Consider the following 17,162-nt stretch of genomic DNA (forward strand, 5'->3'; position numbering starts at 1 on the left):
GCGGGAGGCGCAGGGCGGGGCTTCCTCCCGCCGACTCGGGAGCCCAGCTCTACTTTTCCGAGTCCACGTCTCTGCCGTCTGACAGGCGTGGTTCATCCAGGTCGGGCCTGGCCGACGTGACAGCCCCGGTGCTGTCCAGAGGATCCATCTCCTTCCCCTCCGCCCTCCAGTCCCTCCCCGGGGCCTGGGCGGCCACTGAGCGAGCGAGCGAGCGACCGACCAGAGCGCGCGCGCGGCCACTCGAGCCCCGCCGGCCGGCCGAACCCTTTCGGATAGCTCGAGCGCCGAGCGCGGCTTCGGGGCCATGGAGACCGGCTCGGACTCAGGTCAGGGCCGGGGTGGACGTCGGGTTGCTCGGCGCGTGGCGGGGGCCGGGCTCCGGGGTGCACGGCCGCCGCGTGGCGGGCTGGCGCGGGGAGCGCTGGCGGCGGCAGGTGGGCCGGGCGAGCGCGGGAGCGGGGGAGCCGGGGAGCGCGGGCGGGCGGGCGGCGCGCGGGGCCCGGCGAGGGGGGGGGGAGGAGGCCGCGGGGAGGATGGCTCAGCTCTTTCTAAATATAAAGCCGGCGTGAGCCCGGCGAGCGCGGCGCCGAGCTGCAGAGCCGCCGCGCGCGGGGACCCGGCCGCACGGGCGGCGGCGACTCCGCAGAGGCGCGGAGCCTGCGGGAGCGTCCGAGGCGCCGACGCTCTCGTCGCCGCGGAGGACGCCGGGCAGCCCGCGGTGACGGCGGGGCGGGTCTCGAGGGCGCTGTGAGGCCCCGCGCGAGTGACCGCGGGCGGCCTCCCCTCTTCTCCCGCCCCACGCCAGGGCCTCCCCCTCCACCCCCGGCCGCGGCGAGCCCCCCGCGCCGGCCGTCCGCGCCCTCCCTCGCGCGCCCCTCCCCGCCTCCTTCCCTCGCTCCCCGGCGCAACATGGCTGCTGCCGCCGCCTCCGCCTCCCAGGACGAGCTGAGTAAGTGCCGCGCTGTGCCTGCGGCCGGCAGCCCGGGGCGGCGCCACCTGCGGGGGCTGGGGGGCGTCGCGGGGACGGTCGTGGATCAGGACGGGCCGGAGGACGCGGGGCACGGTGGTGGGGTGCTGGGAGGGGGTGGGGTAGGCCGGGGCGCCCGGGCCTGGCGGGCGGGCGGGCGGGGCGCCGGGCGCCGCGGGCGCTTGTAGGCCTCGGGTTTGCACTGTCACCTTGCGAAATTGAAACCCGAGCCCCGGGCGGAGCCACCTCGGCCCGTGATCCGCCTGGGGCCCGCGGGGGCTGGGGAACCCGGGCGCCCCCTCTCCTCCTCCTCCTCCTCCGCCTCCTCCTCCTGGGCCTGTGTCCAGGGCTAGCTGGCGGGCCGGCGCCCCTAGCCGTGGGCCAGTGTCCACCCCGTCCCGTCGGATCCCCGCCCCGTCTTCCCTTCCCCTACCACCGCAGGTCCGGAGTGTGGTTGGGCTACGCTTAGAGCTTTGGGGAAGGGGGAGGAGACACCCCAGGAACCAGCTGAGAGGTCAGGGCTAGGCGATGACCCCTGTCTCCCCCCCCTTCCCCCACCTTGGGCGGAGTGGAGTGGGACGGGCCCCGTCCTGCCCGCCGCAGGCAGGCCGCGGCATGACAGCTGCTGTTGGGGAAGGTGGGCCCGGACACACTCGTTGCCGTTTCCTCGGGGACGGCCATCCATGCTTTCCGGAGAACCGTGGTGGGCATCCTGAATCCCCCTCCCCCCCATCTTGTGGGCACCCCCCCCCCCCCGGCCTGTCCACCACCCGGGTTCGCCCTGGTGCTTTGTGGGAAGTGTAGTCCGCGGGATGCCGCAGGCCCACGCTGGGGTCATTAATATTCCATTTTTCGGAGATCATGCCTTGACGATTTCTGATGATGTGTGGGGTGAAATGCTTTAGGACTCTTTGATCAGCCCGTCCACCCTCCCACTCCACTCCTAAGCCGCCCATCGGAATATGACAAAACCGAGACAAGTGTCATTTGGAAATGATAATGCGTTCTCCACGGGAGCCTTGGGTGAGGTATCCGGAGCTTCCTCGTGAAGCTTATGTTGTTAAAGCTTCTGGATCTCCATGTAAAAATAGTTGTAAACATAATTGATGTTTCTGTTGTGTTTGGCCTCCTTTTATGTTAAGTGATCCCACTTTTCCCCTCCCAACAACCTGTGTGGCAAGTAGGTAGGAATTACCCTTGTTTTAAAGAGGAGGTAGGGCTAGAGACATTTAAGTTCCTTGCTGCTTTCACATAGCGCTGGAGGAGCTGGGGTACTGTGGTCCCTTTTTGAAGCTTTCACTGAATGCTTAATGTGACTCTGGGCTGGATGGAAAGTCAGTGGTGACCAGGTCACTGGTGTGGTGAGAAGCAGATACTGGCTAATAGTCACAGAGTTGCATTGCATGTCCATCAGCTCCAGTGGAGGTGTTCTGAGGAGATAAATTGCCTGATTTATTTATTTTTCAAAACATTTTTTTTGATTGTGATAAGGGACACACAAAAAAAGTTCCCTGCCTTAACCATTTGTAAGTATAGGGTGCATTAACACTGTTGTGCAATCACCACTACTATCCATCTTCAGGACTTTTTTCATCTTGCAAAACTGAAACTGTATCCTCATTAAACAACTCCTCAATCCTCCTCCTCCCAGCCCCTGGCAACCATCGTTCTGCATTGTCTCTGATTTTGACTACTTGTGCTTCCTTATATAAATAGTGTCATTTTTCAATTTGTCTTTTTGTGATTGATTTGCTTCATTCAGCTTAATGTCTTCAAGGCTTATCCATGTTGTAAAATTTGCCAGAATTTCCATTTGAAGGTGGAATAATATTCCTTTGTATGTATCTTTCCTTCCTTCCTGCCTGCCTGCCTGCCTTCCTGCCTTCCTGCCTCCCTCCCTCCCTCCCTCCCTCCCTCCCTCCCTCCCTCCCTCCCTTCCTTCCTTCCTTCCTTTCTTTTCTTCCTTTCTTTTGCTTGTACTCTGCCATTTTGAGGCACAGTTCCACTTCCAACTTCTGAGTGGTTAATTGCTGGTAAGAATCTCAGCTGGACTTTCCTGCCTGGACTGTCTTCCAACCGTGATCCTCAGATCTCAGCCTCCTGAGTAACTAGGATTACAGGTGTAAGCCACCAGTACCCAGCTCATCTTATCCATTCATCTCTATAGACTCATATTTTCTTATCCATTCATCTCTATAGACATGGGTTATTTACAGATTTTAACTTATGAACAACGCTGTTGTGAATATAAATATGTTGTGTACCTCTTTGAGACCCTGTTTTCATTTATTTTGAGTATACACAAAGAACTGGAATTGCCGGATTATGCTACTATTCTACTTGAAAAATTTGAGGGACCATCTGTGTGTGTGTGTGTGTGTGTGTGTGTGTGTGTGTGTGTTTGAATGCAGGGTCTTGTGTATGCTTCTAAGTTCTTTATCTCTAAGCTGCCTGCCATATTGTTTTTGACAGTGGCCTTGCCATTTTATACTCCCACCAACATCACATAAGGGTTCTATTCCATGTCCTAGCCAACATTTCTATGATCTGTATTTTCCATAGTAACAATTTTAGTAGTCTGATTTTTCTTTTTTTAAAGCTGATGCTGCATAGTGTCTGGATTCCTGTTATAGCACCAAACATGTTAAAAGTCTCAGTTGATGGGCATGGGGAACAAAATGAGAGGAAGAATTGGATATAATTCTGAAGTGGCTGATGTGTTTTCATATGTATAGTGTGCTCTTGTGTGTCAGTTTCCTGGTGAGATGCTGGTAGGTTAAGAGATTTACTGGAGTTAGTACCTCATGGGAAAGTTAGAAGGATAGTCCGTTTCTACCTTTTCTGCTGTGTTCTTTGGTCACATCACCACAGAAATCTGTTGACTTCGTTTTTCTATTTCTTCAGGAGAGATTAAATACTTGGCGATTGGTGCCTTAGAATATCTTTACTTGAAGCCATATATACTGGTTAAGAAACTTCAAACAAAGCATTTTAGTTTGTTTTTGTTCTTTATTGTCAAAGTCAAGTACAGAGGGGTTACAGTTTCATATGTAAGGCAGTGAGTACATTTCTTGTCCAACTTGTTACCTCTTCCCTCATTTTCCCTCCCCAGCATTTTAGTTTTTTAGTATGGATGTATAAAAGGAGAGATAACTGATAAAGGGGCTCCAAAAATCCATAAAGGATGAAATTTTCTGAATATTTGAATATATATGTCTGTATGTATATACACTATGAATTTTTAGAATTATTATAATGGTGATGTACAAAGGGGTTACAGTTACATAATTCAGGTAATAAGTACATTTCTTTTTGGATAATGTCACCCCTTCCCTAGTTCTCTTTATATATAATATATATATTGTACACGTAATATATATGTATTATATATTATATTATATATGTATTACATTATGTGTATAATGTATATTATATGTATATAATATATATTTTAATATGTAATATGTATTATATGTAATACATATTAAATATGTATATATTAAAAAAAATCAGGGGCTGGGGATATAGCCTAGTGGCAAGAGTGCCTGCCTCGGATACACGAGGCCCTAGGTTCGACTCCCCAGCACCACATATACAGAAAACGGCCAGAAGCGGCGCTGTGGCTCAAGTGGCAGAGTGCTAGCCTTGAGCGGGAAGAAGCCAGGGAAGGTGCTCCGGCCCTGAGTCCAAGGCCCAGGACTGGCCAAAAAAAAAAAAAAAAAAAAAAAAAAAAAATCAGATGAGGGTTGTGTTGCCCAAGCTAGTCTTAGACTTCTAGACTCAAAGTGATTATCCCACTTCAGCTTCCTGAGTAGCTCAGTAGCTGGCTGGGACTACAGGCACTCACTGCTCTACCTGGCTTGCTATTATTTCTGACTAGTAGGTGATAACAGAGGCAGGCCTCTTCCTGTTATCGTCTCTTAATATTTTATTATACAAGTCTTTAAACATGTATGTTCATATGCCCACCACCTGGGCACACTGATAGTTGAATAATTTTTGTTTTTGTGCCAGTCCTAGGATTGAACTCAGGGCCTGGGCACTGCCCCTGAGCTTCTTTTGCTCAAGGCTAGCACTCTGCCACTTGAGCCACAGCTCTACTTCTGGCTTTTTGGTGGTTAATTGGAGATAAGAGCCTCATGTACTTTCCTGCCCCAGCCGGCATTGAACCATGATCCTCAGATCTCAACCTCCTGAGTAGTTAAGCTTACCAGCAAGAGCCACTGGTGCCTGCCTTAACTTTTTTTTTTTTTGAGTAGTTTTTCTTATGGCAGATGGGCAGGTTAATCATGTTTTGAGATTTATTAGAGTTTATGATCTTTGCACAAATCTCATGTAATTGTCAGATTGGTCAGATTATAACAATAATAGTAAAATTAATGTTTAATTAGAGTTTAATCATGCTTCATACCTGTTTATTGAGTTCTCAGGGCAGCCCTAAGTTTGGTACTGTCATTATCAGTGGTATAGCTACTCTCATTCTAGAGAGAGCTTGAAGGGAGGTTCTCTGATTCTAAAACTGATGTTAATTTTGCTCTATAGCTATATTAACCTCCTTGCAAGGGAGAATAAACATTTTGTAACAAGATCCACCAGCTTTTCCCTGGCAAGCATCTAGAAGGAATCTTCTATTACACACACACACACACACACACACACACACACACACACACACACACACACAAACACAATGTGGCAGGGTTTTGCTGTCTGTGGAAGAGAGGATTTTTGGCTATTAAGCCAAAAAAGAGAATAGTTCAGATTGTTAAAGGTACATCTGAAATCTGGTTTGTAATTTCCTTAAGGTTAGAGTTTGTAGTCTTCTTTATATTTAGGGTCATATTTGGGAATGGAATGAAATTCAGTGCAGGACAGATAGTTTTTCCTCTAATATCTTCTGTCAGTTCATGGAAAAGTTGACATTGTAGTTATGTTTCAGGTGGCAGTCACCATCAGAGGTTTCTGACAGAGGGAAGAAACCATTTAAGACTTTTCATCTGGTCAGCTGCTTAGTGGTTTCATATTCTGGCCCTTGTAATTATAAGGTAGCCTTGGAATCTGATCTTTGTTGGAATAAAGACAATTTATGAAGGAGCAGCCGCCTATAATCTTAAAGTACATACTCTTCAGTTTGACCATTTGACATAGCCATGGGAAAACTCTGTTGTACAAGTTGGCCAGATCATCAGTATGTCAGATATGTTCTGAGATAGCCTCTGCCAGTGCCAGGAATCCTAGTGGCTCTTTTAGAGTATACTTAGGAAGTTGCTTGTGTAGTTGAATATGACCCTTTGGACACACTGAAATAGCTCCAAAGAGATGATCATTTTAATGACAGGCCTACATACTGTTGAGCTGATCTTTTATACAGTCTGTTAAGCTTGTATACTTTAAATTTTTGTTACTTAACCAAATAGCAAGGTTAAAATGGAAAATGACAATGGTATTTCTGTTTTGTAAAATGAACTTCCATTTTTTCCATTTTTAAAATTTATTTCTACCCTCTTCTGTTTTGCATTAACGCTTTTAGTAACTGTGGTGTTTAATAAAGGCCAATGTCAATCAGAATAGTTGGCACTCAGGCATTGGCCTTGTTCAGAAGGTAGATGTTAAAATCATAAGCACTGCCAGTGTGCTTAGACGGTTTGATTTAGTTGTCGATCTTTCCTTTCAGATCCGGCCACGCCTCTGCTTTGATGCTTGCCATCTTACATGGTGTGTTTTACCCACATATTTTCCAATTCAGTAATCAGTCTTAAGATTGAGTGAATAATCTGTTGTCCTGTCCCCAGAGAGTTTAAAATTAGAAACACATTTATATTGCTATAAGTAGTTTCTATGAAGAATTATATTAATGATACCATTATAGAGCTTTGGAAACCTCAAGGGAATGAGCTTAGCACTCCAGAGCAAAGGACCTTGAGCTGAGATATGGAGGCAGGATAAAGTGCATTTTCAGAAATAGCTAATTAAACCTGATAGGAGGAAAAGAGGGGTATTATGGCTGTGTGAACCTGGAAAGGAGATAAACTTTGAAAGCTGAGGCTTGACTCATGGCTGCCTTATTATTTGGGATCTTGAACAAATTATCTTGCTTTCTTGAGTCTGTTTCTCTCTCATCTAATTAAGAACACACAATAATGTTACAATTAGTGTTTGTAAAAAATGTGCTATATAAATAATGTATAAATTTTTGTAAATATTTTTGGTGTGGGGTGGGCAAGAACAGATGATGCTGAATAGGTAGGTTGGGACCAGTGTGTTGTAGGAGTGAGCTTTTTCCCCCCTATGTAGATGGTAGGGGTCAAACATGAGTGGATCTGTTTTGTAAGGGTAACAGAGGAGGTAGTGGTATAGCCTTGATTGTAAGGATCCAGAGACCAAGAGCTGGAAGACTAGTTAATTAGGAGGTTGGGCCATCAGAGTGGCTAAGTAAAAGAAACAGTTTGAATTAAGGCAGTGAGAGTAGATTTGGCAAGGAGGTAATATTAATGTAGAATTCCTAAAATAGGCAAAAATTATTGGTGTGTAATACAGGTGTGGATTATTAAAGAGGAAATTTATTATGACTCCAAGAATCTAATTTGAGAAACTGATGTGGAAGAGTAGTCAAATTTAGGAAGAAATTGGAAATGGAAAAAAGATAGTACAGATTTTTTGTTCAACAATTAAATCATCTGTTGAATGAATAAATTATTGGTGCATCCATGTTGACTTATTTGGGAAAAAATGTTTTGAGTTAGGCCTCTGAAATTGGAGTCAGCTGGTTCTGAATCTTGGCACCACTGCTTTTTGACTAAACATGAATTGGCTTAGTTCTAGGGCTTGCTTTTCTCATTTGTAAGATGGTTACATGGATTATAGGAGTGTGGCAACTTTGTTTCTATACTAAGAGTGGGAAACCTGAGGGATTATGTGGGTGAGAAACATAGGTTACTAGGATCAGGACTGTTACACTTAAATTCTTTTTCTTTTTTGATTCAGGCTTTCCCTATGTTGGACAGGCTGGCTTTGAACTCTGTGTAGCCCAAGCTGGCCTCAAACTCTTGGTTCTCCTGCTTTAGTTTCCCAAGTGCCTGTTTCTCAGTTGGAATGTCTAATAACATGTTATACTTAACCTCATGGAAAACTATTATATAGTTGAGACACTTTCTTTAACTTTAGTGTGTTTATTGTATATGTACAAAATTGAGAAAAATTGTATACTGTATTGATATTACAGCTTAAAAAACTGAATAATTAGTGTATTTTTAGCTCTAGCATAGTCTCAGTAATTCTGTTTGTTAGACATTCTTTCCCACGTTTGGTAATTACTATTTTTTTCTCATTTGCAAAGTAGAATATCAAAGATACTAGCAAATAATGAAAAGTGCCTTTTTTTTTCTTAAAATCGTAGCTATATGTATAAGTCTTTTAATTGTATCTTTTTTGGTGTTCTAAATAATAGATTCTTTATACAATTGCCTTTGTACGAGTGGATGAACATACCATTGGTGATCCAGAGGATTTTTGACAAGATTGGATAAACCATGTATCACATTGATTGTAGAGGTTAGTAGATTTAGTTCCTGAGGATATGCACATTTTTTTGTAGCAGCATTTAAAAATATATAGATTACCAGGTAGCATTTCCCCACAGATCTTTTTTCTGTTTCCTAGCTATTCTGAGAGAATCAGTAAAGTTTATATTAGTTTGTATATGCTTGATGTCTCAATAAACCTAAAAACGTTAGCAAGATGAAAATATAACAGCATGCATAAAAGGAAGACGATACTTCACAAGTAACATTAGGTTCCACACAACAGATTTTATATGCCTCAGGAACATCATTAAGGAGCTTAATATTTGTGAAAAAAAGATACTCAGGAAGCATCATCATGGCAATTGGATAGTCCTGATTCTGCTATTTTGACATCGCTTGATTTTTAAAAGAGGCATTTAATTCTGCTCCATTATGAGGTAGAACAAGAGCATGGTGTAAGTTTTACTCTTGGATTATATTGCATAGTCCTTTGATTGAAACCTTGTAAATTCAGATTATAATTCTCTTATAGCAGAGACTCACTATCCACTGGACTGCTTGGGATACGTAACTTCAGAAGTACCTTTTGTTGATGTTTCTAATTTATTTTGGATTAAGTACTGCATCCCCCCCGCCCTCCCAGTTTCTTTGATTACTTTCCAGCATGTATATTGCTAATCTGGCTTCTAATGCCCTAACATACTTATGTAAATTTTGAAGGATGGCATATTTTATAAACCTGCAATGAACTTTAGAATAATTTTTAATGTATTTTTGCTATTTCATTTCTCTATTCCTAAGGTATAAAGAAGTGGCAAATTGGGAGATTGGAAGAGCTGTTTAACAGAACAATGATGGCTTTGATTGTTCTCTCCTAGGTTCTTGAACTATTAAAGAGTTTTGAGCCTATGAGAGAGGTGTGACTACTGCCTTTGTGACATACTGAAAACAAGCAGGTCAAACCAGAAAAGCTAGGATTGAAATAGTGACTTCAATAAAAAACATTTTTAGAATCTACACATCCAAATGGATTGTTATTCTAATTAAATGCTTCGTGTGGATTATTAAGTCTCCTACATTTGACTTTTATGCAGTCTGAACTCTTACATAGTGTGTTACCTCACTCAAACTGGCTTTCATAAACTGAAGTAATCCTGCTCACCTCCTTAATAAAACTGATTTCTAATGATATCTGCTGGTTGCCTGCTCCAAGGAGAAAGGGTCTTCTTGGGAAGTGGGATTATTTGTAGATGGTAAAGTGTTGATATATTGGGATCCTGACACTCATTACATTACATGTGGGGGACAGATGTACATAAAGGCTCCTGTCTTAACACCTGGCACATCCTTAACTAAACTTGCCTTATAACTTTCAGAGTAGGGGTAGTAGCAAGGTCATGTCTAAAATGAGTCTTGTTATGAGCCATGTGGGTAGGAGGTTTAAAATAATCTGACATATATAATTGATGGGGGAGAGAGAGTACTTCTAACCTTTCTTTATTTTTGTGTCAGGTCTGGGGCTTGAACTCAGGGCCTGGGCCTAGGCTGTTTTGCTCAAGGCTAGCGCTCTACCACTTGAGCTACAGCTTTCCTGCCTGGGTTGGCTTCATACTGCGATCCTTAGATCTCAGCCGTAGCTAGGATTATAGGTGCTTGCCTCTTTTAACCTTTTGAAACTGCCTTAGGAAGTGGGAGAGGGGTATAAGGAGAATGATGGAGTAGATGACTTTGAAGAGGCTGTAAATTGTAGAAATGTCACAATGAAGTTTTCCTCTATAACTATGCATGCTAATGAAAAAAGGAAAATATTTTTTCCTGTCTAAAGGGTCTAGACACTAGTGTACAGGGGTTCCCTATGAGTGAAGACTGGTGAGCTAGGGAAAAGGAAGCTGATCTTTCAGGTTGCCTCAGTTCTAGGGGTTAGGGATACTAGCATTGACTGCATCAATATGGACCTTCTGCTAAGGACTTCATTGTGAAGGTTCTTGTGCTGTCTCTTGGGCCTCCCTGGCTAGATGGAGGCAACTCCCACAGGAACCATGACATAGTTTCTGGGAAGGCACACTCCCAATATAATTGTATTTGTCTTTACTGCAGGCTGGCTTCATATTTGCCTTTTAAATTCATTTGCTAAATGTTGAAGGTTGGGGTAAGGCAAGCCTGTATTTAAAACCATAGGAGTATCTCATTTGATTTTAGAGCAACACTTAATAATTAGAAATGACACTTAGGAACCAACAGATGAAGTGAACTTTTAACTAAGGGCTAGCACCTGGTTAGATTTATAACTTACAGAATTGATCTTCCAGGAAACAGAGTATCACCCACAGAATGTAAATGTTAGCCAGACACCTGGCTTGCTTATATTGTTTAATGGACTTATAGAACATATCTTTGTTTTCTTTCTTTTTCTTCATAGTTTTACTCTCAAACAAGTAATTAGGAGAAGTTGGAGGTCTTTGTTCTCTTCCTCACTCTTGCCTTGCCTGTTGTCACCTCCAATGTATAATCTAGTTCTGCATACATTTCTTAGTTTCTGTGCTCCCATTTCTGAAAGCGCTGCTTGGGTTCTCCCTATGTTAGTTTGGACATGAAATTATCTATTTGTCTTGTTTATACACCCACCCATATTTGCCTTTACCGAAGAAATAATATTTCCTGAATCCAGCAGGTATTTGAGAATGTGCTCTCTGAAAGGCATTGAGTTAAATATTAGGATTAAAGAGAACTGGAGCTGGAAGAAGATGGAGAGAAATGAGTAAGCAGTCAGTTGGAATCAGATTCAAATTGCTGATAGGTTTAGGGAAGGGAGATTAGGCAGTTATAATATGTAGCAAAAGATAATAATTGCCAGAAGAGGTCTTTGAGAGTCTGTAGGTCCAGGATAGAAGGGAGGTTGTGTTTGTGTGTATCTATAACATGTGGTATTTGAGCTGGACCTTGAGTGGGACTGATTTGGATGCATGGAGAGGGAAGAGTGAAGAGTGGCCTGAAGTAGTTGAGAGGGGTTTCCATGTTCAGTGATTCACTTGGTCAAAAGAAATGGGCTGGGAGAAACTTGGTGTGGTGGTACAAACCTGTAATTCCAACATTCAGGTGACTGTGAGGCTGGCAGATCTCAAGTTTCAAGGCTATTTGGTGAGACCTTGTTTCAAAAAAAGGGCTAGGTGATTATAGAACACTTTAGAAGCTATTGGGGAACTGGGATGTGGTGGTTCAAGTGCTATAGAGATTGCTTAGCAAGTAGAAGACCTCGAGTTTAAGCTCCAATACCATAAACACCAAAACTATTGAGGTTTGGATGACTTGATATTCCTTGTGGTGATATTGGTCCAATCTCAAGGACTGTTTTATTTTTATTTTTGTGAGAATCCTAGGGCTTGAACTTGACCTATGGGCTATGCCTGAGTGTTTTTGCTCAAGGCTAGTTCTCTAAGTGGAGCCAAAGCTCCACTTCCAGCTCTTTGGTGGTGAATCGTGGAGGTCAGAGTCTTAGGACTTCCTTGCCTGGGCTGGTCTCACTGTGTTTCTCAGATCTCATTTGAGTAGCTAGGATTATAGGTATGAGCCACCAGTGCCCAGCTAGGACTTTCTTATCTTACATGGTTTTTGATGCTGCTTATTTGTTCGTTTATGTGGCTGCTTATTTATTTAGCTACTACCAGGGTTGAACACAGAGCCTAATGCTCTCACTTGGCTTGCTTGCTCACAGCTAGTACTCTACCACTTGAGCCATGCCTCCAGCCTGGTATTTTGTTTGTTAGTTGGAGATAAGTGTCTTTTTTTTTTTTTTTTTTTTTTTTTGGCCAGTCCTGGGACTTGGACTCAGGGCCTGAGCACTGTCCCTGGCTTCTTCCCGCTCAAGGCTAGCACTCTGCCACTTGAGTCACAGCGCCGCTTCTGGCCGTTTTCTGTATATGTGGTGCTGGGGAATCGAACCTAGGGCCTCGTGTATCCGAGGCAGGCACTCTTGCCACTAGGCTATATCCCCAGCCCCGATAAGTGTCTTTTTGACTTTTCTGCATAGCTGAATTTGGATTGTGACCCTCAGACCTTAGCCTTCTAAATAGCTAGGTTACAGGTGTGAGCCACTGATAACCTGGCTTGCTTATAGTTTTTGATGGACTCAGAAATATATCTTTGTTTTCTTGTCCTTTTTCTTTTATTTGCCAGTCCTGGGAATTAAACTCAGGGCCTGGGCACTGTCCCTGAGTGTTCAAGGCTAGCACTCTACCACTTGAGCCATAGTATCACTTCTGGCTCTTTCTGAGTAGTTTATTGGAGATAAGAGTCTCTCGGCTTTTCTGCCCAGGCTGGCTTCGAACTGCAGTCCTAGGATCTCAGCCTCCTGAGTAGCTAGGATTATAGGCATGAGCTACTGGTGCCTGGTTATCTTTGTTTTCTTGGTTAAGATCTTCCATGCAATCCTAGCCACTCAGAGAAGGCCTGACTCTTTGATCCCAATTCTGAATGCCTCAAGAAAGTGCATCAGGCATCCATTCCTAACACAATGGCTGTGGTAAGGATACAAAGTCATGTACATAGGAACATTTAATATCTTCTCCATTGCCTGCTCTGCTAAAACATATTTCAGAGATAATACTTGGGAGGATAGTGCTGTTTCTAGTAAGCATCTGGAATGTAGGATCTCTTTGGGTTTCTGATTCTGTGTCATTAGTTTCCTGACCTTTGGCAAGCCAGTCAGGCCATTAGTTTCAGTGTTTTCATTTATAAATGAAGATATCTGATTTTTTTTCCAGTCCTAGAACTTGAACTCAGAGCTTGGGCAATGTCCCTGAGCCTCTCTGTGCTCAAGGCTAGCACTGTACCACTTGAGCCACAGTGCCACTTGTGGCTTTTTCTGTTTATGTGGTACTGAGGAATCGAACCTAGGGCTTCATGCATGCTAGGCAAACACTTTACCACTAAGCCACATTCCCATACTGTTCTTTTAAAAAAATTATTTTTTATTGAAAAGGTGATGGGGGGGTTACAGTTACATAAGTAAGGTAATAAAGTACGTTTGTTTTTAATCATTGTTACTCCATCTGTCATTATCTCCTGCTTACCTCTCCTTATCCCTCCCCCCACCAAGTTGTAAGGTTCATATCCAACATAGTGTCGATTATCAATGTTGCATTGGTTCATCCTTTGTGCTGCTATTTCTGTGATTCCCTTTCCCTTCCACATGTTGAATCTTATATACAAGACACAAGTATAGAAAACTAAGGAACAACAACAACAATAACAAACCCCAGACTACACACAGGACATAATAAAAACCTCTTGTTTCCATATATTGGAGTTCATGTTGATACACTTTGTTATATATGGTCCTAGGCAGTAAGTGACTGGGTTATTGAGATCCCCTGTTCAGAACATCATAGGCATATTCTAGTTCTTACAAATGAGGGAAATTATGCAACCTACTTTTCTTTGGGTCTGGTTTACTTCACTTAATATAATTTTTTCCAAGTCTTTCCATTCCTTATAAATGGGGCAGTGTCATTCTTTGTGATGGAAGCTTCCATCGGAAAGAAGATATCTGTTCTACGCTGTATTTTTCTGTGACTCAAGCCATGTGACTGCTTGGTGCCAATGGCTAATGTCCATAACCTTAGCTACTGTGGAGGCTGAGATCTGAGGATTGCAGTTCAAAGCCAGCACAGGCAGGAAACTTTATGAGAATTTCTCGTTCATTAACCACCAAAAAGCCAGAAATGGAGTTGTGGCTCAAATGGTAGAGCACTAGCCTTGAGCAAAAAAGCTAAGGGACAGACAGCACTGTAGCCCAGTATTCAATCCTGAGCACCAGCACACACACAAGATATATTTATATATATGTGAATCAGAAGAAATTATACTATTAGAAAGAACATTTCTTTGTAAATTCGTCTAGTATAGCCTAGTATATTTCTGTGTAACTCCATAGCATTTAAAAACTATCTTGTAGCCTTGGATAATTTTCTGTTTTATGATGGGAGGTATGAGTGGTGTAGGTATATTCAGCTTTATGTTCGACTTCACCTTCTGCCTAAGACCCTATCCTCATTTTGTAGAAAATTTAATTGCCAAAGATTTTTCTCTTTCTAGTTCACTTAGAGATACACATACTTATAAAGTAAGCTAGTAATGACATAGACTTAAACTACAAAGAATCCTCTGAAATTTCCCCTGCAGGGATTATGACTACTGTCTGTGTTCCGTTAGGCAGTTGTATGCTTTCTTTGCATACTTTATAAGGATTGTTTTGATGTTCATGTTACCCTGAATAGGCGATAACATCTAAGGATACTGATTTATTGCTGTTGCTTTCCTTTCCTTTTCTGCGTTTTTTTTTTTTTAAACTGTTGGGCTTGAACTCTGGGCCTGGGCGCTGTCCCTGAGCTCTTTAGCTCAAAGCTAGCGCTCTACAACTTGAGCCACAGTGCCACTTCCTCTGCTGTGTTTTATTTAACCACCACAAATAATAATATGAATAAAAAACTCCTTAATTGAAGAATATTGCTTTATCCATCCAACAAAAAATTGTTCTTCCTCCTTAGCTCAGATGTCAAAAAAGCTGTATATTTTGGATAGAGTTTTGAAGAATGAATGGGTTGTGTGGACATTTTTAATTCTCTCAAAGAATTTAATGTTTTCAGAAATATAAGTGACTAAAGGCAGCTAAACAATAGAGTGAAATCCTTGAACTTTTTTCCTTTTTTTGGAGTTGCTTCACTTATGCTAAGAAGAGTTATACCACTGAGCTAATACCTCCCAAGTTTTCAAACTTTTATTGTTCATTTTATACTAAGAGGCAGGAGAAAGGTTTCTCCTTTGTCTTTAGAGAAACTAAAGACAGGTGAATAATAGGAATTAGGGAATTATTTAAACAAAAGTGAGTGAGTGTGTTTATATTTTTAGTAATTTTTCCCCTACATGAATGTAATTTTTGATATGGGATTTCAGATTCTTAGGGTCTTAATGCTTTTCCTTTGAAATCAGATATTCTTATTTGTATCCTTCCATATTCATTAAGGTTCCTTGAATTCAAACTTAAAAATTCTGCAGTTAGCTGAGTGCTGGTGGCTCACACCAGCAATCCTAGATACTTAGGAGCCTGAGATCTGAGGATCAGGGTTTGAAGCCAGCCAGTTCAGGAAAGCCTGTGATATCTTACCTCCAATTAACGACCAAAAAAGCTGGAAGTAGAGCTGTGGCTCAAGTGGTAGATTACTAGCCATGAGCACAAAAACTCAGGGATAGCTCCCAGGCCTTGAGTTCAAGCCCTAGGACTGGCGTGCACATGCATGCGCGCGTGCACACACACACACAAATTCTGTAATTAAATTTTTTTCCTTATACTTGAAATATATGTATTTATGTATGTACGTATTTATGGCTGTGCTAGAGTTTCAATTCAGCACCTTGCTCTAGGCAACAGTTGACCACTTGAGTGATACTCCTAACCCTTGTTTAGGTAAGGTGTCACTTTTCCCCAGGGCTGGGCCCAGACTAGAATCCTCTCACATATCCCTCTATGTGGGGTTTACTAGTATGAACCACCACACCTGGCATGTATGTGTTTGTGTGTGTGTGTGTGTATGTGTATGTGTGTCAGGGTTTGGGCAGTGTCCCTGAGCTGTTTTGCTCAGGGATACCACTTTGAGCCGCAGCTCCACTTCTGTAGAATCAACTTTTTAGTGTTCTTCAAAATAATCTGCTGGAGGGGCTGGGAATATGGCCAAGTGGTAAAGTGCTCGCCTTGTATATGTGAAGCCCTGGGTTCGATTCCTCAGCACCACGTATATAGAAAAAGCCTGGCACTGTGGCTCAAGTGGTAGAGTGCTAGCCTTGAGCAAAAAAAAAAAAAGGAAGCCAGGGACAGTGCTCAGGTCCTGAGTTCAAGCCCCAGGACTGACAAAAACAAAACAAAACAAGATAATCTGCTGGACTGTCATTGGCTTTTATTGTTTGTAGATCAATTTGGGGACAATTTACAATGTACTGACAGAAGTTGAGTAATCCTAATACAAAAAGTTTGGGACCAGAAGTGTTTTGTCTGTACTGCAGTGTTTTCACTTTGGGCCACACACTTGACATGCAGGCATTCTACTACTACCTCTGGTCTTCCCCTTTTCCTTTTGGTTATTTTGAGGTAGGGTCTTGATTTTAGCCTGGGTCCATGTGTGGACTGAGATCTGCCTATTTTACATATCATTGCTGGAATGACAGATATAAGCCAAGATGCCCAACTGCTGTTGAGATGGAGACCTACAGACTCTTCTTTTGGGGTTGGCCTGGAACTGTGATTTTTTTTTTCTAGATTCATTTTCCATGTGGCTAGGTTGACAGGCATGTATCACTATTCCCATCAATTGGTTGAGAAGAGGTCCTGTGTTTATATCTGGGTTGGCCTTGAATTGTGATCCTCCCAATCCAATTGTGATCTTCCCATCTCCGTCTCCTCTGCAGCCTAATTTCAGACTTGTGCCAATGCTGCCCTATCTTAGTGGTTGAACCCAAGTATAAAATCAGAATTCATTTATGTTTGTTTCATGGTACCTTATACATAGAGCCAGAAGGTGATTTCATACAGTATGTTTAGGATACCTGCATTTTGACTGGGACCATTCGCATTCAGTTAGGTAATATTAACTCAGAAAATTTTGGATAGTGGAACACTTCAA

The 17,162-nt window shown here is 43.1% G+C and overlaps 1 protein-coding gene across 1 annotated transcript in view; it reads left to right on the top strand.

Moving 5' to 3' along the window:
• The first annotated feature begins 304 nt into the window (after nucleotides 1-304).
• Nucleotides 305-17,162, top strand: part of LOC125345321 (proteasome adapter and scaffold protein ECM29-like) — a 31,175-nt gene continuing 14,317 nt past the window's right edge. The window contains exons 1-2 of the mRNA XM_048337550.1: nucleotides 305-477; nucleotides 561-949. Coding sequence (XP_048193507.1) covers nucleotides 305-477; nucleotides 561-949 — 562 coding nt within the window. The remainder of the gene's footprint in view (nucleotides 478-560; nucleotides 950-17,162) is intronic.

This window comes from Perognathus longimembris, unplaced genomic scaffold, assembly GCF_023159225.1.
Source record: "Perognathus longimembris pacificus isolate PPM17 unplaced genomic scaffold, ASM2315922v1 HiC_scaffold_5501, whole genome shotgun sequence".
Classification (NCBI taxonomy): domain Eukaryota; kingdom Metazoa; phylum Chordata; class Mammalia; order Rodentia; family Heteromyidae; genus Perognathus; species Perognathus longimembris.